Genomic DNA, 23157 nt, shown 5'->3' with positions numbered 1-23157 from the left:
GAAATATTTTGTATATGAAAAAAACTGTGTACTGATTCGAAAAATATTAAAAAAAAAAACTTTACAATTTTATTTTTCTGAGCTATAGGTGTGTATTGTACGGAGAGAAATACTAGAATGAACTAAGCCCTGGGTTTTGCGAACGACCTAAACAAATTTTGGATCACGTTCAGGCTCAGAGCCTCCCTAGATTGGGTATTTTTGCGTGTTCCCAATATTTTATTTTGTATGGAAGTTTTTATAAAATTTCATACCTCAGTCAACTATGAGATTTATGTCAGTAATATTTATATGACATTCAACTAACTGCAGAAACAGATACATATAGCTTTATATGAAAAGAATGCTGAAAGAACACTTTTCAGATCTAATTTAGTTTGTGCCTCACTTCTTCGACTGGTAGCCGGGAGATATGTCTAGAGACGGCTACGAACACTAATTCGCAGCAAAGCTGACAAGGAAAGCAGTGTATAAGATCTCATGTCATAAATGTTCATACATCTATTATACATTTGATTAGTTGATTCCATAGTATGCACCGCTTTACGCTCAAGTAGGGGCACGAGCAGAATTTTAATTTTAAGCTCACAACGGTTGGCATTCTTTAAACGTATATACCCGCTGCTTTTACGATTATTGGGTATGAAAAGCTTTCACTGGTGCAAACAAATCGACAGAGAGAAAGCTCAACCTAAGTCTAATATCATGCTCGTCGTTTGGCCTGTGATTCAGTTTCAATTTTTGCTTGTTGGCCGGCGGTGGCTCCTCGTTTTATTTCAATTTCCATATCTCTTTATTATTGCACTATATATAATAACAACTAGTTTGACTTGTGTCTGACTAGTGATGTGGAAAAACACTATGAAAACAGTGCGGCGCCAAAGTGCAGCCCATCAGCTGTTTAATGCCAGAGACCTGTCACTGGGTGGGACGCTTGGTCAGCAGGTGAGTGGGTGAGCGAGCGAGATAGGCTGATAGATGCAGAATGAGAGCGAAAGTTTGACGAGCTTTCAGAGAGCGGTAATTGTTTACAAACACAGAAGAAAACTTTTCTTACGAACAGACCCACTTGGAACTGCTGGATAAGTCCCCAACGCGCACAGATGAGAGATGGCAGCAGGCGATGTCCTATGGGGAACTGCCCGGACCCAATGGTTGGCGCATGCTATCCTACTTTTTGCCAGGCGGTAAGACTGAAAAAATTCCATTTATTCCGTTACCCTATGAGCGATTATTCCCCCAGGCAAACTGCACAACACAAACCTCATTCAAATGAACCGTCGCCTACGAGAGATGTACGGGGATATCTATCGCTTGCCGGGCTTGATGGGCAAACCAGATGTAGTCTTCACATATAATCCAGAGGACTTTGAGTTGACCTACCGCAACGAAGGCGTTTGGCCCATACGCATCGGCCTGGAAAGCTTCAGCTACTACCGCAAGGTGAAGCGACCGGATGTGTTTGGAGGCATTGGTGGTCTGGTATCAGAGTGAGTCTGAATGAAGTCCAGTAGACCTGAAGATTACCTCCTCAGTACCCAATTCCAGACAGGGCAAGGACTGGGCAGACATCCGCAACAAGGTGAATCCTGTGCTCATGAAGGTTCAGAACGTCAGACAGAATCTGCCGCAGCTTGATCAGATAGCGAAGCAGTTCATAGATAAGTACGACGAGTCTCCCAAAAAAGATAAAGTATCTTACGTGGTTATACACTTTCCAGACTGGAGAGTCAGAGGGATCCGGAAACCCACTTGCTCCAGGCTGACTTCCATGATCAGCTGAAGAATTGGGCCTTTGAGTCCATCAGCTTTGTGGCCTTAAACACACGCATGGGTCTGCTCAGCGATCAGCCGGATCCGAACGCCGCTCGCCTGGCCAAGCACATGAGCGACTTCTTCAACTACAGCTTCCAGTACGATGTGCAACCCTCGATCTGGCCCTACTACAAGACGCGGGGCTTCAACCGGTTTCTTAAGACCTACGACGACATAACTGAGATCACCACCAACTACATCGAAGAGGCCATTCAACGCTTTGAGATCGATGACGGCCGCAAGAACAAATGCGTCCTGGAACAGTTGTTGGGACTTAACAAGCAGGTGGCCGTAGTGATGGCCATGGATATGTTGATGGCCGGAATCGATACGGTTTGTGGGATGATACTGTAAAGATCTGTAAAGATCTCTTAATGACAAAGTTCGAATCATTCCAGACTTCTTCTGCCTTTGTAACGATTCTCTATCACTTGGCATGCAATCCCTCAAAACAATCGCAACTGCGCCGAGAACTTCTCCACATTCTGCCCGACTCCAAGGGCTCGCTGACCGATGAGAGCACCAAGAACATGCCTTATCTGCGAGCCTGCATCAAGGAGGGACTACGCATCACGTCAATCACACCTGGAAACTTCCGCATCACAACCAAAGATCTGGTGCTCTCCGGTTATCAGGTGCCCCGAGGCACTGGCGTCCTAATGGGCGTCATGGAGCTATCCAACAGCGATGAGTACTTTGCCCAGAGTGCGGACTTCATCCCCGAGCGTTGGCTCAAGGCGGACATAGCTGGCGATGTCCTGGCCTGTCCGGAAGCCAGAACCCGCAATCCGTTTGTGTACCTGCCCTTCGGGTTTGGACCTCGCACCTGCATCGGCAAGCGCATCGCAGAGCTGGAGATAGAGACCCTACTGGTGCGTCTTCTGCGTCGTTACCACGTCAACTGGCTGCCCAACGCTCCCCTCCAGTACGAGAGCACCATCATCCTGTCGCCCTGCGGCGACATCCGCTTCAAGTTCTTGCCCGTCGAAGGTGTTCGTGAATCCTTGTGATATTTTGCCTACGCTCAAGTACAGACTGTCGATTGAGTTCAGAGATTTACTCGCAGTACGATATTCACTAACAATATGGGAATTTAAAGTAAAAAAGTAAGGAAATGTATATAGATATATAGATAGATAGAATGCATTATCGCTTAGCGTCTGTTGCGTCCGCGATAGCGTTGGTGGGAATAGTTATTCTGTCGCTGCTGCTGCTGTTGCTGATGTGGCTGCTTCTGCTGCGATGGGGCTATCTCGGGTTCAGGCTGATGGGGGGGTGCTTCAGAGGCCACATCTTCCAGTTCCAAGGTGGGAGTGGAGTGTGCTGATCAAATAAACAGGTTAGTTAGGGGATACGCAGAAGATAACTTACTGCTTACCCAAGACAGATTGAATGCTCACACTCTTCAGCAGAGCCTGAGTCCCCAGACTGGTATTAAATAGGGTTGGTGATCCTGTAATGGGACAAAATATTTACAGTCAACATGATTATACACAGATATATAGAGAAGGACTAGCAGCATGCATGATTGGTGGAATATTTGTAGGGACAAACCAATTGGACTATAGAATATATCTTCGGAGGAGGTGGCTGGTGTTAGTGTGTCGATTGTGGGATAGTTGGATACTTGGGTAGTTAGTGTGGCAGCAACTTCACTGGTCTGTTCGGTTTGGGTATCTGGCTGGGTCTTTTCGAATGTGGTCTCCCTTCGGTAGACTGTGCATCCAGTTTTGCTGCTGCTCGTGCTGCTACCGTCATCGTCTGACTCATCGTGGGATTGGGATTGAGGATCAGGTGTGGGATCGGATTCGGACTCGGTTTCAGGTTCAGGTTCGGGTTCGCATGGGGCTGCTGCTTCAGTGCCGGCTGTTGGTTTTGAACACATGCACGGAGTAACAGAAGCAGAGACAGAATACTAACGTTAAAATGTTAATTGGGAGAACTCGATCAACTCGGTTTCAACTGCCATCGAGTGGGAGCGAATATCTCGTGAGTTACCTGCAGCTGCCGTGCTGTTGTAGGATTGGATTTTCGTCATGGCAGCACTCATGTGTCCCGGCGAGGACTTCCACTTGTCCTCCTCCAGCCTGGCCCCACCTGCTGTAAAAATCATTCATAGACGAACAGAAAGAGAGAGAGAGAGAGAGATACAAGGTCAGGGAATCAAGAAGCTAACGGAAGGTCAAAGCCAAACTCACAAAACTCTTAAGGTAAATTTGGAATTTTCGTATACTGCAAAACTGGACGGAATGACAGATGGCTGGATGGATGGATGGATGGATTGATGGACGATGGATATGGCCAAGATCCACTGGGAGATCCCCTTAGATCTGGCACTAGCAATGACTGAATCGATCTCGGGAGTATATTGTGTATTGGTATCGTTATTGTATTGTATTTCATGACAACGTTTCAAGTTCAGTTTCATCTACGCTTAATCGATATTCGATACTGGTGTTAACCTAGGCTTAGGGGGCTACGCACGAGCGTCTTAATAACAGTTTAATGTCCATTACCAACTTCCGCCTGCTCCTTGTCGTGGCCGCCATTGCTGGTTGTCGTGGCGCTCAGCTTCCCCTTGTCATTTTCCTTTGCCATCTCCATCTCCTTGTCTTTTCTCTCGTTGGGTTCTGCCTTGTGTACACCGTTTTCCACCACCAAAGCTGGGGGCTTTCGTGTGGCCTGGGAAGAATCCAAATTGAAGGAGGAACATCGACTATGGCTAATGGCTATGGCTAATGTGATATCATACCTGATCGGCAATATCATTTGCCTCATCGCTGCTGATCTCCTCGCTGGTGTTGGACTCGGAGCTGGTGCCGTCGCTGCTTTCCTCCTCCTCATCGGGATTGGGCACGAAGTCAGAGTCATCTTCCGAGTTCTCCAGGGCGTATTTGGCCAGCATTTGGTCGATGGTAAGGTTGTGGTCGGTTTCAAGATCAGTGTTCGTCTCATCCTCACGCGGACGCTTCATCACAGCCGGACTGGTTTGTGTAGTCTGCGGATGGAGATGGCACTTACTTCCTCCACTTCTTAATCGGGAATGACTCAAGGACTCACCTGCTCCATGTTGCGCACCTGGAAGAGTCGCCCGCTGTTGGCCTTCTGTACGCCAGGGCGGCACATAGCCCGGGAAAACCACTGGGTGAGCTTATGGGTCAAGCCCTTGCCACTGCCGTAGGATACTTCCTGCTGGCGCTGCCGCATCACCTTTAGACCATGCACTCGAATGGCTCGTAACTTGCGGCGCCTGGTCTGAATGAAATAGACCAAGTCGGAGGGGGAGATGGGGCTGTTGCCGATCATCAATGCGCCCAGCGACAACCACATGCGCGTGAGGCGCAGCATAATGATCAGAAACAGGAACGGACCCCAGGGCAGAGGCCGTTGCAAGGGATCAGCAGATTTTTCTGCGAATTATTAATTTTCGAAAAGCTATTAGGGATGTCTACCAGTAGGTGTTGTTTCTTACCCTGCGGCAGACTCCACTTGGCCGTGTCCTCGATCATCCGAAGCGCACGATCCCCGCGTTCGATTATGAACTGACCCAAGCGCGTGCTAGCAAAGCGCTCGGCCTGCTCTCGCACTCCGTCGTAAAAGCTGCGTGTCCGGTGCAGTTCGCTGACTTCATCCTCCTCGATATGGTCTCGGGGCTGACCCTTGACTCCCGCTACTGCCTCTGTCTCCTGCGCCATGTTGATGCTGCGACTGTGTGTGATTAATAGACATTTGATTTCATTTCATTTTACTTTTACTTTTAATTTTTGTTTTCTGATTATATTCTGCCATATATTACATTTTATTGCGCAACAGATTTTCGCTAATTACTTTAGAATCGTTAAGGTACAAGTCGGGTCCTGAGATCGCTATCGTTCCGCGTGATTACCAGACGAGCAACCCGAATACCGGACTTCTCATAGACTTGGGATAGTTGCCCAGAACCGGGAACTGTCTGTCGTCTGTCGGTGGACCCGAAAGTGGATCCGCTTATCGCTCCAGATCGGCACATCGCACTTTTCCACTTTTGAGCCCCGCTTTTGTACTTTTTGTTGCTGCTGCCTGGCGAAACTTATATTAGAGCTTCAAATGTACATATATAACGAGTACTTTATGCCTTCCACCGCAATGACTAACGACAAAAAATTACCAAAAGCAACAAAAAGGTAAGACAAAATAATAAAAATCAAAACAAATTAAGTAATATAAAATTAGAACATCTGAACTTTGTACGATTCCGCTTGGAAGCAAACGGAATCGCTAAGAATAGTTCGTAGCATCGACTGCGGCCGTGAGACATGTTTTCGGAGATGTTTCGAAATCATGGTGTGGGAGGTTATGAGTAGTTCTGATAATGGGCTGGAGGAAAGTTATCAGTTATTGCATATGTATGTATGTTTCTTTAGAGGAAGTCTCCCAGTACTCCCATGGTCTAAACAATATCTTAAAGTTCAGCTTATATTAATTGCATTACTTTGATTGTAGTTTCCATTGTGTCCAATCATTTATAGTAAGTATTCGTGTTCATTTGCATATGGAAGAAGTCTGGTCTTTAAAATACAGTTACACAAGCAGCACATTGCTTTATTTTATATTTATAGCGCTTATTGCATCGCCCAGAAAGTACGCGAAAGTACAATCAAACAGCAAAAATAATAAAATTATCAAAAATTTGTTTCGTGGGATCAAAGTGTATCGAAATGCAAAAAGCACACACGCTCAGACACACCTACATAAGGTCCAGAACTGTGCTGTACAGTGTAACGTTTCGAAAGATGTGCCGAAGAAGAAGGAGCAGAGAGAAGCAGGAGAAGTAGGAGAAGTAGGAGGAGGAAGTAAGAGATAGGGCGAAGAACTGCAGCAAAAGTATAAAGTGCAAGGCGCAAAAACTAACTGCGACGTTGACCCCGCCTACACACTGATAACGGTAGTTTTCATGCAATGGCGCACGGAGAAACAGCAGACAAAGCGCAGGGGCCGACTAAAGCATGCCTCTACTTACCGGTCTTTTCTTCCTCCTCCTCTCGTGATGTCCCTTTTGAAAGGTTTTTTCTCGTTGTAAGATGGAAAAGACTTTCGAGCCAGCCGCAAGTCTTCAGTATTCACAAAATGGTTGAGTTTTAATTAGAGATGTAATTGATTTACAACACAATAAGCACTTTGCAGAACACTTTCAAAATCTGCATTCAATCTGATGGCCAACGAGCGCACGATCCATGCGGCTGAGAAACTCCCGAGTGATTGAGCAGCGGTGCTGGAATCGTGTGTGCTGTCACTGGCACCGGCCGAAGCTGGTAAGCCGACGGTATGTTAATAAAAGGTGCGAGAGTGCTCTCCTAATGTTTTGCAATATGATTAGTGTGAGTGTATGTATGCGACTTCCCGGCGACAATCCATCACCCTATATAACAGACTTGGATCAGCCCATCTTCGGCTTCGTGTTCGGCTCAAGCTAATTCGCGTTATCTGTCTACCATGCTCTCTCTCTCTCTCTCCATACGATCTCGCTGGCATATTGCTTGTGGGAGTTATGCGTTTAAGGTTGTTGAGAGGGCCCAGCGATAGCTTTTCAGCATGCATTTAGCTAATAAATTGTATTATGGAATTATTGAAAATTACCTCAGTTCCTCTCGGTCCCTCCCTACAAAATACTCACACAGGCGCTCAGCAGGAAGCTTAAACAGCCCTGCTGTTGCTGCTGGAGCGGGTCGCTTGGCTGACGATCCCTGTAACGCTCCTTCTCAGGCCTGGGGTGCTGCATGTAACTGTTGTAGCAGCTCATGAAGATGTTCGAGGCTGAGAGTTTGTCACTAGCTTGCCTCCCACAAGTGTCGCTGATGTTATTGCCCTGTTGGAAGATCAGCGCCTTAAATCGCTTTCATTGGGCTTTCTTTACACAAACTAGAATTTACCTGCCTGTCCGGCTGCGAACAAGATAAAAGTTCAGATGTAGAACACATGCCAAGTGTTATGTGTCATGTAAAATGTAAATGTAATGTAAATTGAAAAAGCTCGAAAAGTTTTTCTCTTTTTTTTCTTTTTTCTCTTTTTGCCGCCAGAGACCAAAAGCCCCACTTGCGCAAAAACTCTCCACGAGTTCGGATGGAGCAACGTCGTCGCGGACGCGCCATTCAATGAAAGCAAACACGTTTACCCGTTCCGTACGCAGAGTCCTGGAACGAGCTCGCAGCCCCCGCGCGCACCATTTATGTTGCGTGTTTGTTTTCAAAAAGGTTTAATCGAGTGCAGTGCAGTGTTCTAGAAGCAAATTTGACCAAAACCGCAAATGGAAATAGCTCTGAAAGCATAACCAGGCCGTACAATTGAAAAGCAAGAGAGGGAGGAGAGGGAGAAAGCGGAGCAGGAGCAGACCAATGAAAGCCCGAAATGCGATGAGAAACCTGAAGCGCCAGCGAGCAGCGGAGGACGGGACGTCTCTGGCACCAAAATTTTAATGCATTCGTCTTGGTGACCTCACACACACACAACACCGCCAAGCACAGTCGCACTTACACTGGTACACTCCACTCCCTCTCCCAGCCAGAGAGCTCTGGCACGGATGTGACAGGATGTGTAAGTGTTGCTTTACCTATTGATAAGCCATCATTTGGCCACAGTGGAGAGGTGGAGGGCAGTGGGCAGTGGGCAAGCAGTGCTGCAGAATTGTCATCTGGCCCTAGAGGAAGTGGGAATACCAGGTTTTCGACAGCCATGGCAGCTGCGGTTATGTATATTTTTAAGCAGCTACACTTCATAGACCCCACACACATACAAACACACGTACACAATCCTTTGGGCCCCCAACGTGACTCCCTTTGATGCTGCCCCAGTGCTGCTGCTGCTGCTGAGGCGCCACTCCAACTGCTGAGCGGAGCGGTTTTTGTGGCAACACGGGCCCAATTTGCCCGTGCTATTTTTATGCGGCCTGAGTGCGGCTTTGTCTAAATTAGTTTGCGCATAAATTCTGCCCCACACCCGAGGGGGGATTGAGGAATTGAGACGTTCTTGCGGTGGAAGGAAAAGGGTTAATAAAGCTACATAATGCTTAAACGAACCACAGGGAAAGCTCATCCTCTGTTGCCGGGAGATGGCAGCTAAAGAAGGGTGGGGGGCCATAGTTTGTGACTTAAAAAAACTGGCCATTGGCGAAGATCTAGGTGCTCTTTGAAACATTCGACTTTGATGAGCGCAACTAATGGTTTCCCTGAGATACAAAGACATTCTCCATGGTTACATGTATCGATACTTAAATACAGGGAATATGCCGCCCGCACACTGTTACTGCCCGCCCAAGGGAGCTGTTAAGGTGTATACTTAGATTGCGATTGCTTTCCCGAGAGACCTGACCTTGATTATGATTTTTCCTGTACGTGGAATATTTTTGCGTACGCATTTGCTTTAGTTGTCTGTCAGCCCTCGGAATGATTTTGGCGCCATGTCAGCCAACGGGTTGGCCCAGGACGAATAGCCTCTGACCCCCGCACACGCACGGGTTCCGCGCGGATATTCGCCTTGCTTACTGCTGCTGTTCGTCATGGCGGTTATGGCGTCTTTGCATGCCGCTGCGCTTCCGGTTTTCACAAATATAAACACACATACATGTGCATAAATGTATGTATAAATAGAAACGCACACACACATAGACATAGCAGAGCACTAGATGGCAGTTGGCATGGCTAAATGAATGGCCAACCCAGTGCTTGCTCTGCTTCTGTTCTGTCTAGATGTCGCGTGCTATTTGGCCTGATATAGTTTTTAATTATCGCTTGGCGCTCATTTCACGCTCTCCTCCAATGCTGCCTCACCCTCCCCCCATTCTAATTTCACCCTTATTTGTGCGGCCATTTGACAAATCAACATCTTGGCTATGACAGCAGACCACTATCACAATTGGGGGCCAAGAGATGTCTACCGCCCTGTGTCCGTGTCCCACTGTTTCTGTATATGTGTGTTCTTCTATATTTCTTGATTGAAATGGCAGCCGCCCATCTGCAAGTTGCCAAACATTAAATGCTTGTATTTATATAGAACTGCAAAACTGCAATAAATTGAATGGGAAAACTGCGCCAAAAGCAACTGGGAATGAAGTTAGGGCAGAGTTTTTGAATGTACGACTTTTGGCAGGGACACGGCAGAACGCATTTCCAACTGCAGTGACAGTTTCCACTTGCTGCAACACTCGGTGTCAGCCGCCTTCCTCTATCCCTGCTGTTGTTTGCTAGCATGCTGTAATTACTTGACCCCAAAAAGAGCGCGGCTCCGGCCGAAAGGTAACCCAGTTAATTAAAACGAAAGCTTCGGGGCAGCACATTATTGTGGCCCTCGTATTACCACCCAGCAAAACAGGCCACCACGTTAACCTCCCGCCAAAGCACACAAACACATACAGCGAGTAATCCCTGCTTTACAGTCTCTTATGAGGCATCAGCGTAAGCCTGGTCATCAGCAAGTAAGCGTAATTCCATTTAATTTCATCGTTAGTCCGACAGTTACTGGAAGAGCAGTCTGAAGCCAGCATTTATGGGCTGCCAAAATGAGAAATATCCATCACTGTGGATAGCCATATTATCCACCCCCCTCTCCAGGCTATAGTCCTGCCATTTTCCTGCATTTTCAAGCGCTTGAAGGACACAAAATGGTCTGAAAATTTGCATGAATTATACATGCATAATTCAGTAAGGAAGCCAGTAAACAGAAAACAACATCCACACTCGGCAGCTGGGGAGAAACACGCACACAAAGATGTTCATATGTATATATCTTGCTTATAGTATGTGGAAAAGTATTTTCATGAAATATGCAATATCGCAAGAAAATCATTTTGCCAGAAACCTGTTGGGGGAAACAATTTCGAATTTCCCTTTAGATGTTTAGTGTGGGGCGTTTATCCGACAGCATCTCGAGACGCGATGGCCCAGGCATCGACATGTGTTAATTATGAACGACTGATCCATATGGTGTGCCCATGTACCCGTCTGGGTCGCAGCTGAATAATCGTTTCTTTGTTGGTTAAACACAAGCATGGGAATACAATGAAATTGTTTATTCTCACCTCGTCGGCATATGCAGAAGTCCTCGTGGAGCTAGAGCCGAAACCACGACAAACGATTAGGCATAGGCGCTGTGATAAGGTCGGACACTCTTGCGTTCGGTTGCGGTTCGTTGCGTGTTGAGTAAACATGATAATCGGACGCACAGCAAACTACAGTCGGGCCACGCTAGCAGCTACAGAAGCACGGCTCCGCCTGGCGGGGGGCCAGACGACGACAACCAGCATGGCGCCAATTTCAGTGGCTTGGACGGGGAAATGGCAGTGTAAAGCCAGCCGCCAGCAATGTCGTCACATTTCAAAAGGGCCAATAAGGCAAACAGCAGGCAACAGACTTGAGGCACACAAAAGGGCTACAAAGTGAGTGAAAGAGAGACCTAGGTGGCGGTAGAAAGAGAGGTAAGACACACTTTTGCTTGCCGCACGGAAATAGAACAGCAAAAATGTCAACAGGTGAGCGCAGAGAGAGAGAGAGAGAGAGAGAGAGAGAGAGAGGAGGTCATATAGATAGAAAGACTGTGCCAGCAGTATATGACACTTGCTGACCCATGTCTAAATAATTGATGATTGGCCTCGAGCTTGATTTATTGACTAAAGTTCTGTGGTATAAAACACAGTTCGGCTCGTGTGTTCCATAATTGATGCCCGATGTTGCCTTTAGTATTACGCGATTAGCCTGACCAATTTTCTCTATCGAATCGTGCATGATATGGCATTAAAGACATTGCTGCCCTTTGCACAGCGAGCCCCCATACACCATTCCCCCATTAAGGACATACAATTTCATTACTTTGGCCATTAAAACGCGTTCTACTCGTATCGTATGCACGTGCCCGTCACTGGCATCATTAGGACAACTAAGAGGCGTTTCTTAGGCACTTGCTAATGGCAACATGGCGTATGTGTGATAATTTTTGAGCACTGCACGTTTATGGTCTGAAAGTTTTGGAGGACAAAAGACGAAAGTTGGCTAATTGCATTGCAAAGAGAGAGCGGCAAAGGAAAACTTGAAGTGAATTTATTTGATAGTAAGAGGAAACACAGAAGGAAGAGCGCGAGAGATAGCTGCAGAAGTAGCGGCCGCCGAGAAGTATGCAACACTTTTCAGCCACACTGCCATCCCAACTATTAGGCACAGCCCAACTTTTATTCAAGGATTGTGGGCTGGGAGGACTAACAAAAACTTGATGAAACATATGTGAGGTGTGTGGGGAAATTGATGGCTGGCAAATATGCAATACTTAAGTGCTCCTGCGGGTATTATGTGCCAGTCATGTCGTGCCCGGGGGCCAGCCGCCCCCAAAACAATCAGAATTACTATACTTGTTCTTCTTTGCGTGTGGTAATTGGCCACACCTTGCCACAGCACAGTGTGGGAGGGGGAGGGGGGATTGTGGTTGGCCAACCATCTGCACTTTCCAGATCCGGACTCGGACTTACATTAAATTAATTAAAATGATATGCAAGGGGATCGTTGGGTTTGCACAAGAGCCAGCGGCAAAAGGTCCTTGCGTCCTTGGCAGTTGTTTAAGCCCAAGGGAGATCTCCCACTCTTTATGTCCGTCTCCCTCTAGCACAGTATATGCAATCCATTCCATTTCATTCATTAAAGTAAAAGTGCATAAAATGCTTTCCATAAACGTGCCAGCAAAAAATAAGAGAACATACAACCCAAATCCAAAGCTCTTTTTTGGGCCGCGTAAAGCTTTGCGGCTTAACCCACCTACAAACACACACACAGACACACACGCAGACACTTAAACATGGTTATAGTGACACATACATTTGCATTTTATGACGCCATCGTTGGGATGCTTTTCCAATTTGTGCGGGATCTGAAGGGAAATAAAACAAGATGCAGCATCAACGCGCCAGCATCGCAGAGCATTAATAATGCAAAAGGGCAAAGCCGCCGCCTCAGCCCGCATAACCACCCACTCAACGACCCACCCACGACCCCCCACCCTCTTCATTCAATGCCACACACACACACACTCTCATCTGCAATGTAGCAAAAACCATGTCCGTGTGCCCCATCGTTAACAATAACAAATGCCAAAGGAGAGCAAAAGTTTCAGTTCGCAAAAAGGGGGAAAGGGGAAGGAAAAGCGCCGCAAAACAGTGGCACAAACAGAGGCAGCAACCGAACCTGAAACCGAAGCAGTCTTCTAGGGGCACTGCTACAGTGCAGTTCGCTCGGTCTCGCCCCGCTTCCAGCCGCACATACAATGCCCTGGAGGTCGAGAAAATATTCAGTAAAAGTTCCATCTTAATCATGGTGCCATTATAGAGAAAGTGCTCAAACTTCGAGTGTTATAAAACTGGTTTAATCACTGACTTATCTTAACTGCTCTAACTGTGGATTTAATCAGACAACAGCCAGAGCTAAAGGCAATCCAGAAGTGCAACCAATCACTTATTCATCTGAGCTGCCCCGAGTCCATGCCATGCAACCGCTGCATCTAAGCCTGAAAAAGTCCTCCAAGAAGCAAGCAGCCTTCGCGCTGTGCCACAGAATAAATAAAATAGTGCCAGTACCAGGTAAAAGCGCAAGGGAATAGAGAGATAATGAAATACACTGAGAGATGGATGCACGTGGAGCGGAGGGAAGTCTTCCATTTATTTTCGGTGCCCGAGATGTGCCAGCTGCCTGTCCAAATGTATGTGTGTGTGGCAGTGTGTGGGGGGGCTAGAGACGAATGCGTGAACGATCCAAGAAAAGGTGCATAAAGAATGAAGGGAAACACTTTTTGGTTCAGAGAATGCTCTCCATGCAGAGATGTTTATCAAAAAACAAACAGATGGGGTGTTAAAAAGGGTCGCGGAATCTGAATTCGATTCCAGAATCTACAGTCGTGTCACGTCTTGGCCAGCATCTCGCTCTCACTCGCTCCGCTCACAGCATCGACAAATGGAATGTATCGTTTCGCTGAAAGTATATTTTATAATTGAGACAATCGCCTAAGCAAAATGATGTCATGGGTGGCGCATACATAAACGGAGGGGAGGCACCGGGATAACCTCTGCCCCTCTTCTCAGTCAGTCAGTTGGTGTGGCATGTGTGGCCTGTTCGGTTCGATTGCTTATCACCGGTCGCTCGATTGTTGTTTAATCGATTGCCAAAGTTGCGTGCCTGCTAAAATAACACTTATCCTTCACTCCCACCCAGCACGCATCCACTACGTTGACCGTGTCGAGGAGCAGCCAGCGGGGCAGTATTTGGAGCAGCACCTCCAGCCACTGGCGGCTGCCACAAGTAACGATGCCAGTGCCACGCCGCCACGTCACATCTCACCGCACGGATCGCCGCAGCTGCAGCAGCGCCTGGGGAAGCATCTGAGCAAGTCCGCCTCGGAGTTGAACGGACACGACTGCCACAGCAACGAGTCGCCGCACATATCGCCCAAGCGGGCCAAGAGCGCCGTTTCCCAGCAGCTGGTTGGGGGTGGGGGCGTGGCCAGTGGCGTGGGCGTGCTGCAGAAGACGCACGGATTCTTCAACAATCTGCGGCACCGCTGGAGCCGCACCAAGAGCAAAGACCGCCTCGGGCGCAAGTCGCCGAGCGACTTCCTCGAGGAGAGCACGGACTATGCGGCGGACTACAGCTCGGAGAGCAGCTCCGTGACGCAAAGTCCCCGTCACCGAGCCACAACTATCGGCGGTTCGCCGCTGGCCCGCGAGTTCCGAGCCACGGCCAAGATGGCGCAAGTCATCCAGCGTTTTGGCGGCTCCATGGAGGGCCGCATTGACGAGCAGCCGGAAAACGCCAACGGCGCCGCCTGCAGTCCCGTGGAGCTGACTCCGCAGCAGCAGCTGGAGGCCCTGCAGGTGAGTGATGGTGGCTTCTGACTCCGGCTTGTTTACTCTCGCTTTCGATTGGCTTTCCTTTGGTTTAATTTTTGTTTTGTCCAAACTCTGGCACTAACTCGGAAAATCTGCAATTTCCATTTTCGCTTCTTCTACGTCTTGCTCTGCTGCACATCTCTAACCTCTGCAACTGTCATCGATCTTCGATCATCGATCGTCGATCGCTTACCGATAACCGATTGTCGATTGGCAGGCCGAAGAGCTGCGTCGCAAGCGGGAAGCTCAATTACGTCAATTCGTCTTCTTTCAGCTGCGCGTCCATCTCAAATCCGGCAGCGACCTGGTGGCCATGGACAAGAATGGTGAGCGGACAGAACCCTAGTGACGCTCCAGCCAACATCCCGCATCAAGACCCTCTCCCCTACTGCTCTACACTCGAAGAAATATTTCTGATCATTTTTGTACACTTCAGAGAGTTTTTAGTGTTTAAGTGGTATGAAAGTTCTCTGTTGGGAAATTTCCATGATACAGAATCATTTCTCCGAGTGTAACACCCGCTCTTTATGTTTAATCAAGCACTTGGCACGCTGCACCAGCTGCTGCAACATTAATTTTCCTTTGTCTTTCGCCCTGCGACAGGACTGAGTGATCCTTATGTAAAGTTCAAGGTTGGCGGTCGACTGCTGCACAAGTCGCGCACCATACACCGCGACCTAAATCCCGTTTGGGACGAGGTGTTCATTGTTCCCGTCGAGGACCCCTTTCAGCCGATTATCGTGAAGGTGAGACATCCAACGCGTAGCCCCAACAGTTTCACAACAATTTTCACACGGGAAATATAGGCATGATATATATATGTATCACTTAGCTGATTTTTGGTTCTTTAAATAGATATGGCGCGGTTCCATAATTCTTCCATTATAGCCAAGAAATGATTTTCATCGGGGTAGCGTGGCCGAGCGGTCTAAGGCGCTGGTTTAAGGCACCAGTCTCCTCGGAGGCGTGGGTTCGAATCCCACCGCTGCCAGAACAGCAATGTCTCTTTTTGTTTAAGTTTTTGTTCCAATTAAGCCGTTAAACCATAAATGAATCCCTTACTCAATTAAAAGATTACAATTAGCTATTTTTAAATTATTTTTCCTATTTCATGTATAAGTTCCCCATTGACTTGCGGCCGCTGCAAATCAAACCAATTACATCCTCAAGTTTCCTTTCTTATTTCTTAATAATTTCCTCTTTGATTCAATTTCATGTTCATAATGGGAATTTATAGTCCCTTAGAGAATTTCTGGCATTGGGGAAGTCCGCACACCAAATCAATTTGGCACTACCCTCAAAAATCTGAAGCTCTTTCGTACTAATCGAAATCAATTTCCGCTTTGACCCTGTATCCCTTCCGTCCGGCGTTTAGGTCTTTGACTACGATTGGGGCTTGCAGGACGATTTCATGGGCTCGGCCAAGCTGGATCTCACCCAACTGGAGCTGGGCAAGGCCGAGGACATCCACCTGCAGCTGTGCGACACGGCCGGCCACGGGGAGCGGGCCATGGGCGAGATACTCATCAATTTGACTCTCTGGCCGCGTAGCCAGGAAGACAAGGAAATGGTGAGTGGCACTCATAAATCCCCCTTTTCCATTTCAGTGTCGGGAGTTCGGAAACGTTTGACTGGGCCATCAATCAGCCGTTCTCTCGGTGGTTTTCCTTTTCCTTTCAACAAAGCGATTTCCTCGATACCTTCTGTGTGGCGGCACTCTTAATTGCCCCTCGGCACCCACCCACAGGCCCAACTTTGACTCTCTTCTGGATTGTGTGTGAAGACGTTTATTTATAAGCATTCATATTCGGTTAACCCTTAGCCCCCGCCCACCGACAAAGTTATTTATGACTCAACTCAAACTGAAATTAATAGACCTACATAGGTCCGGGTTCGGGGTGAGAGGCCCGAACTAATGCAAATATTTATGGAGCTTTATCTCTGCTACTCGACTGAGCCGAGAGTGGAACTAAATACCCGAACTGACTAGCCCGAATCTACCCCGTGGGCGGCTGTCCCCCCCTCTCCCCTCCACCATTGACACACTCGTCGTGACTTGTGCAGTACGGGAGAGCAGAGCGGCACACAGAGCGCCGATCGCTGCTTCGGCTTCGGCTCAACAAAGCTCCAGCATGAGCGCTGACAATTGCCATTGCATGTTATCTGGGAGGTAATGAAGGCGATTTCAAAGTAAACATATGACAAAGTGGGAAAACACAATGGCAGACGCGAAAAAAAAGAGAATAGAAGCGTTGATACCCTATGCAGATCAGGGAATGATATTTTGATAATGTTGATAGAGTTTGTAGGTAGAGTAGATTGAGACGTACATTGGGAGGAGTTATATCCTCAGACTTCTATAGATATGCTCTTAAGCTCCGTCTAGCTAGCATACCTTTTAAGCTATTAGGGTATCTGCCTCGCAATCACTCTGACTCGAGCCCAAGACCTTTGCCACTGCCTTTAGTCACTGCTTGAGCGTCGAAAGCAAAGCTGGGCTTTAAGTTTTGTTTTTTGTTTTTCGGTCTTCTGTTTTGTGTTTTCCCTTTTCGGTTTTCTGTATTTTGGTGTGTGGACTTGTGGGTAATGCTGGGCAACAATTGGCCTGGATGCAAGCGGGCACCGCGCATGTTGCTCAAGCATGTGAGGCGGCAGCATGAGGAGCTGTGTGAACAACTGGAGCAGGGCTGCGACGACCTGATGGAGGTGCCTATTTGGAGTGGGGAGGAGGGGAAAGGGAGTGGGGATCGGTGTCTCAATTGAAAGCTAATCGGTTGGATTGTTGCAGCACTTTCAACGCAACTCCAAACTGGCCGAGTCATCGAAGCGTCTGAAGTCGCAGATCTGGAGCTCAGTGGTCACCATTCTGCTGGTGAAGGCCAAAGATCTGCCGCTGGCCGAAGACGGCAGTAAGCTGATCGAGTCGCACTTCAGGTTCAGGTGAGTGCGATCTACTTTGAAGTAATACACCTCCCTTAAACAGAGATCTTCCCCTCGGACATAGATTGGGCAACGAGAAGTACAAGAGCAAGTCTTCCTGGACGGAGCGCTGGCTGGAACAGTTCGATCTGCACCTGTTCGACGAGGACCAGAACCTGGAGCTGGCCCTCTGGAATCGGAACACCCTATACGGCAAGGCCGTCATCGACTTGAGTGTGTTCCAGCGCGAGACAACGCACGGGATATGGAAGCCGCTGGAGGATTGCCCCGGCGAAGTGCACCTGATGCTCACCATTAGCGGAACCACTGCCTTGGAGACGATCAGTGACCTAAAGGCGTTCAAGGAGGATCCGCGCGAGTCCCAGCTGCTAAGAGATCGTTATCGCTTCCTACGCTGCCTGCAGAACCTGAGGGACGTGGGTCATCTCACCGTGAAGGTTTTTGGGGCCACGGGCCTGGCAGCTGCGGACATTGGCGGCAAGTCGGATCCCTTTTGCGTCCTCGAACTGGGAAATGCCCGACTGCAGACTCAGACGGAGTACAAGACCCTTACGCCAAACTGGAACAAGATCTTCACCTTGTAAGAGCAATCGTTTCTCCATCCTGGTATCCAATTCATTGAATACTCTTCCCCAGCAATGTCAAAGACATCACACAGGTTCTAGAGATCACAGTCTTCGACGAGGATCGCGATCATCGCGTCGAGTTCCTGGGCAAGCTCGTCATTCCACTGCTGCGCATCAAGAGCGGCGTCAAGCGCTGGTACACTCTGAAGGACAAGAATCTCTGCGTCCGAGCCAAAGGAAACTCCCCCCAAATCCAGCTGGAGCTGACTGTCGTCTGGAGCGAAATCCGAGCTGTTTGCCGCGCTCTCCAGCCAAAAGAGGAGAAGCTCATACAGCAGGAGGCCAAGTTTAAGCGGCAGCTCTTCCTGCGCAACGTCAACCGTCTCAAGGAGATCATCATGGACATCCTGGATGCAGCCCGCTATGTGCAGTGAGTGGAAGTTTCCCCATAGAAAACTGCTCTTCTAATTAGTCCCTTTTTCTGGTCTAGGAGCTGCTTCGAATGGGAATCTCCTGTGCGTTCCAGTATAGCCTTTGTCTTTTGGATTGTGGGCTGTGTCTATGGCGATCTGGAGACAGTTCCTTTGGTTCTACTGCTCATTATACTCAAGTGAGTGGATGTTTCTTCTAGGGTATACCAAATTCATTGGTTTTTCCCTTTAGAAAGTGGCTGATTCGCATGATCACGGGCACGACAGACCCCTCTGCGGGGCACTATGACTACGAGTACGATGAGGACGACGAAGATGACAAGGAGAAGGAGGAGAAAAAGTCCATCAAGGAGCGACTCCAGGCTATTCAAGAAGTCTCCCAAACCGTACAGAACACCATTGGCTATCTGGCCTCCCTGGCTGAGAGCACCATCAAGTTTGTACTTCCATCCTATTATATACGTAATCGGTATTAACTCTGATTTCTCCATATGAAGCACATTCAACTTTTCCGTCCCCGAGTTGACCTGGCTGGCCGTCGTCCTGCTTCTGGGCGCCATTCTGGTGCTTCATTTTGTGCCGCTGCGCTGGCTCCTGCTCTTCTGGGGCCTAATGAAGTTCTCGCGTCGCCTGCTGCGGCCCAACACTATACCGAACAACGAGCTTCTGGATTTCCTATCCCGTGTGCCCGACAACGAGGAGATTGTGAGTAAATAGAGATTATCTGAATTTCCAATAACATAATGACAAATCCACAACAGAATCAATATCGAGAGCTACCACCCTCGGCGCCCACCGATCAGACCCGCAGCAATCCAAAGAAAAAGCTCAAGGGCTCATAGTCTATAACCAGCGCTGATGCGGCAATGGCGATGGTGGCGCCGCTGCAGTCCAGCGCGATTATTGGAGGAGGCGGCAGGCAGCAGCTGATGCAGCGCTTCCGGGCCAATACCAGCCAACTGAAGCAGAAGTTTGGCCAGGCCAAGAGCCTCAGTCTGAGCCACGGCGAAAGTAATTAGACACCAAAGTTAGCAGAGTTTGTTAGTTAGTTAAGGAGAGGGCAGCACCAAGACACAAAGTTCCACACTGAGACAGACATCCCATCCACTAAACTAGTACACTCAACGCAACTAAAACTTGACTCAATTAAGCAGCACAAAGTTCGCTTCACTTATTTTCTTAGCATTATATGAATATGAATATATATATAGGAAACTGAAACTATTTACACAGAAAGATATTGTATATACACAAAAACAAATAGAAGATATTCAAAGTACCTAAGGTAACCCCTAACTCTCTCACTCTCTCTTTAAAAGATACATATATATTCGAATAATTACCAAGAAAAACTCAGAATGCTAACAACCAGATTCCTTTTGCGCGAATCCGAATTATTTATTGTGTACTCGTATTTCGATTTGTGATATTTTCCAAGAATTTTGCAACTTAGGCTTACTTACTTATGTGACTTAACCCCTGACGGAAGGAGGATCCTTCCCGCACTCCAATCTCCCTCGAATCCATTTCGAAATCAATTGCACTCGACTCGTTTAAGGATGCTTCTTCTTGATATACCTTTACAAATACCTTTTATATGCATACCTAAACAAGACCTTATTATATTTATTGTAATTATTTCACTCGAAGCAAATTGTTCAAAACATTTTTTAAAATTTATATGAATTCCTACCTAATAATAATATGTCTAGGATAATCAGCTCGTTAAGGCCCCGCCCCGGCCCAGCCATAAACACGATATTTGTGTAACAATTACAACTAATTGCAATTATAATCCACTCCGATCGATCGATTTGATACATTTTAGATAGTCAAACTATTTTATACCCCGCAGGAAGAGCAAGAACAAACGTTTTTATATACATACATACATACAACATACCAAACTCAATTAATTGATTAATTAATTAGCACCTAAGTTAAGTTTGTTATTTTTCAATATATGTATACAACATCTCGACGGCAAAAATAATAAAACATATTTTTGGATTTCGCTCAAAATAGAAAAAGTTCTTATCAGATTTTAAAGCTGTTTGAAGCTACCCAAATACTTCTCAAACTGTTAAAAAAAAGCTTTCGTTCGCTTTGCTCTCCATTCTGTTGATTTCTCCATACTGTAGTCTGTTCTGTAGTTCTACAGATTTACTTTAACATTACAGTGGGATGGACGGAGCTGTCGAATTATTCGAGAGACGTATTATTAAAGAATGAAATGCAAAGAGCTGAGAGAGCATTTTAATATTAGACAACTCTGTTCATCAAGCTCTCTCACTCTCTCAACACGCGCTGACAATACAGAGCTGCCGGCGAAAGCTTTTATGGTCTGATCGCCGTCCAGATGTTTGGTATAATTTATTTCTTGGAGTGCGTAGTTAGTCTTTAATTTTAATCTTGGAAGTTCTTCTGAACAAGAATTTCGTCACACACAAAGAAAAGTAGATGCTCATATACCCATTGGACAACATATCGCTCTCTTCATTGACTTTCGTTGGCGGAGGCGTTCAGACGGGTGCTGGGCCTCCCGAGTGGGTGTGTCAACTTGTCCAAGGCCAATGTCTCTAAAACTAAGAGCTTTTATGCTACGCAGTTAATATTTCTCGGCATTATTTATATTAGTTCAACTTTTATCTATCGAACTGTTCTGTTTTGCTCTGTTTACCTGAAAAGCTTTATCAATGCAAAAGCAGTCGCCATGTGGAAGCAGTGATAAGGTTTCGTTCGTAAATTTTATTTGCTGGGGTCTTGAAATATGGCAATAAATATTAATCCCATAGCTGTTTGACGAGTCTTATCAGCACTCGGGATTCCACTCGACAGACGATCGCCAGACCAGCCCACAACCCCCAGCCGCCAGGCCTGCGGTTACGCAATCGAAGAGAAGTTTTCCATACAATACGATAAACGAATACATCTTTAATATATGTACATATGTACGCGGATACACATAAAAAGTAATTGCACAGTCGTAATTGGAAATAGGGAAGCCCTAGGACCGCACTAACTTAGTGCTAAATAAATGCAGGACTGGTTTGTGTTGGATACGGATTCATCTTCGCTATCAGTTAGAGTCTCTTAAGTAACTTAAACGCTGAACTTCTCCTTCTTCATTTGGTCGTACACCACGGAGAAGTCCTTGTTTCCCAGACCCTGGGTGCACAGCGAGGTGTAGATCTTGTGGGCCAGCGAACCCAGTGGAATCGGTGTGTTCGAGCTGTTGGCCACTCCAGAGGCCAGACCCAGATCCTTGGTGATCAGGGCGGAGGAGAAACCTCCGGCATAGTCCTTGTTGGCAGGAGCCGTGGGGCAAATGCCGGGCACGGGGTTGTAGATCTCAGAGGCCCAGCAGCGGCCAGTGGAGGAGTTGATGATCTCGGCGAAAACCTTGGCATCGAGGCCCTGGCGCACGGCCAGATTCATCGCCTCGGACACGCCAATCATGGAGATAGCGAGCATCATGTTGTTGCACAGCTTGGCGGCCTGTCCCATACCGTAGACGCCGCAGTGGGTGATGCGCTTGCCCATGCACTCCAGCACAGCTTTGACTGCGTTGTACTCGGCATCGGTACCGCCCACCATGAAGGTGAGGGTGGCCTGTTCGGCGCCGGGAACTCCTCCCGAGACGGGGGCATCGATGAAGCGTGCTCCCTTGGCGCTGATGCGCTTCTGCAGAGTCTTCACCAGCTCCGGGGCAATGGTGGAGGAGTCGATGAAGATGGTGTCCTTGTTGACGCCATCGGCAGTCATCTCCTCGTACGATTTGTCCACAATGGCGTTGTTGGGCAGCATTGTGATGACAAAGTCAGAGTTCTGGGCCAGCTCCGAGGTCTTGGCGTAGACGGTGGCTCCCTTGGCCGCCAGTCCATCGCAGGCTGACTTCGAGATGTCGAACACATGCAGCTTGTGGCCGGCCTTGATCAGGTTGCTTGCCATGTTGGCACCCATGTTGCCGAGACCCACGAAGCCGATGTTCTTGCTGCCGCCCTGGGTGGACATGGCACGCACCAGAGTCTGGCTCCAGGCATTGAGCAGGGAAGGGGAGGACACCACACGAAGCGACATGGCTGGAGGAGTGGAGTGAAAATGTTATGTAATCGGTCGAGGCTTCCTCTCCGCAGAATCTCACCCACCTGTAGCACAAAAAATCTGTCTATAAGGTAAAACTAAACCTGCGAACGATCGGACCACCAAAAGCACACTGTTCTGGTCGCCCGCAGCGTCGCCGCCATCGAGTCACGTAATTCAACGTCGTTCCAGCAGCGTCGAATGGGTTGTCGAATCGTTCAAAAGTTCTCCATCTGAACAGGCGATTCCGTGGAAAACACGAGCTGTGGGCCACCCGACAACTCTGCTAGATCAAAGCTGAGGCGACTCTCCCTCTCTCTATTAATACTTATTTCTCGTTTGGCAAGCACTTGTATTCCAGTGCTGCCGGCAAAAGCTCTGCTCTTCGGGTTTACTCTGGTCATATGCCATTCCATCGTTTTTGAAATAATAG

The 23157-nt window shown here is 47.7% G+C and overlaps 4 protein-coding genes and 1 non-coding gene across 12 annotated transcripts; 3 read left to right on the top strand and 2 right to left on the bottom strand.

The window, feature by feature from the left end:
• Positions 1-812: 812 nt before the first annotated feature.
• LOC6590968 (probable cytochrome P450 12b2, mitochondrial) lies at positions 813-2950 on the top strand. Its single transcript, XM_002015868.2, has 6 exons — positions 813-945; positions 1064-1187; positions 1244-1490; positions 1549-1665; positions 1722-2148; positions 2214-2950. Exons 1-6 carry the CDS (start codon positions 847-849, stop codon positions 2823-2825), a joined length of 1626 nt encoding a protein of 541 aa, XP_002015904.2. The 5' UTR covers positions 813-846; the 3' UTR covers positions 2826-2950.
• On the bottom strand, positions 2858-7032 carry LOC6590966 (flocculation protein FLO11). Of its 6 annotated transcripts, none has more exons than XM_026985112.1 (9): positions 6815-7032; positions 5288-5523; positions 4876-5225; positions 4568-4813; positions 4332-4497; positions 3814-3912; positions 3370-3681; positions 3194-3268; positions 2858-3138 (listed from the first exon to the last, which is right to left on the bottom strand). In XM_026985112.1, the coding sequence occupies exons 2-9, from the start codon at positions 5508-5510 to the stop codon at positions 2969-2971; spliced, it is 1641 nt and encodes a 546-aa protein (XP_026840913.1). In that variant the 5' UTR covers positions 5511-5523; positions 6815-7032; the 3' UTR covers positions 2858-2968. The 6 variants fall into 6 exon arrangements, with proteins under 6 accessions (XP_026840913.1, XP_026840912.1, XP_026840915.1 ...); XM_026985111.1 differs by having other exon boundaries at positions 3814-3915; positions 6815-7031; XM_026985114.1 differs by lacking the exon at positions 3370-3681 and having other exon boundaries at positions 6815-7030.
• Positions 7033-13095: 6063 nt separating this feature from the next.
• Positions 13096-20463, top strand: LOC6591229 (multiple C2 and transmembrane domain-containing protein). Of its 3 annotated transcripts, none has more exons than XM_026986224.1 (12): positions 13096-13402; positions 14031-14689; positions 14922-15030; positions 15308-15450; positions 16080-16274; positions 17493-17644; positions 17709-18224; positions 18281-18640; positions 18701-18820; positions 18874-19077; positions 19139-19346; positions 19403-20463. In XM_026986224.1, the coding sequence occupies exons 1-12, from the start codon at positions 13309-13311 to the stop codon at positions 19481-19483; spliced, it is 2841 nt and encodes a 946-aa protein (XP_026842025.1). In that variant the 5' UTR covers positions 13096-13308; the 3' UTR covers positions 19484-20463. The 3 variants fall into 3 exon arrangements, with proteins under 3 accessions (XP_026842025.1, XP_026842026.1, XP_002015899.1); XM_026986225.1 differs by having other exon boundaries at positions 13097-13402; positions 14979-15030; XM_002015863.2 differs by lacking the exons at positions 13096-13402; positions 14031-14689; positions 14922-15030; positions 15308-15450; positions 16080-16274 and adding an exon at positions 17233-17410.
• Positions 15614-15695, top strand: Trnal-aag. The gene has a single exon. It is a non-coding gene; the product is annotated as a tRNA-Leu (tRNA).
• A 1087-nt stretch (positions 20464-21550) lies between the features above and the next one.
• Positions 21551-22840, bottom strand: LOC6591227 (probable 3-hydroxyisobutyrate dehydrogenase, mitochondrial). Its single transcript, XM_002015861.2, has 2 exons — positions 22790-22840; positions 21551-22723 (listed from the first exon to the last, which is right to left on the bottom strand). Exon 2 carries the CDS (start codon positions 22719-22721, stop codon positions 21744-21746), a length of 978 nt encoding a protein of 325 aa, XP_002015897.1. The 5' UTR covers positions 22722-22723; positions 22790-22840; the 3' UTR covers positions 21551-21743.
• Positions 22841-23157: the final 317 nt, after the last annotated feature.

This window comes from Drosophila persimilis, unplaced genomic scaffold (assembly GCF_003286085.1).
Source record: "Drosophila persimilis strain 14011-0111.01,24,50 unplaced genomic scaffold, DperRS2 tig00000002-arrow-pilon, whole genome shotgun sequence".
NCBI lineage: Eukaryota > Metazoa > Arthropoda > Insecta > Diptera > Drosophilidae > Drosophila > Drosophila persimilis.
Note: the sequence above shows the minus strand (reverse complement) of the source record. Positions and strands in the feature narration are given on the sequence as shown.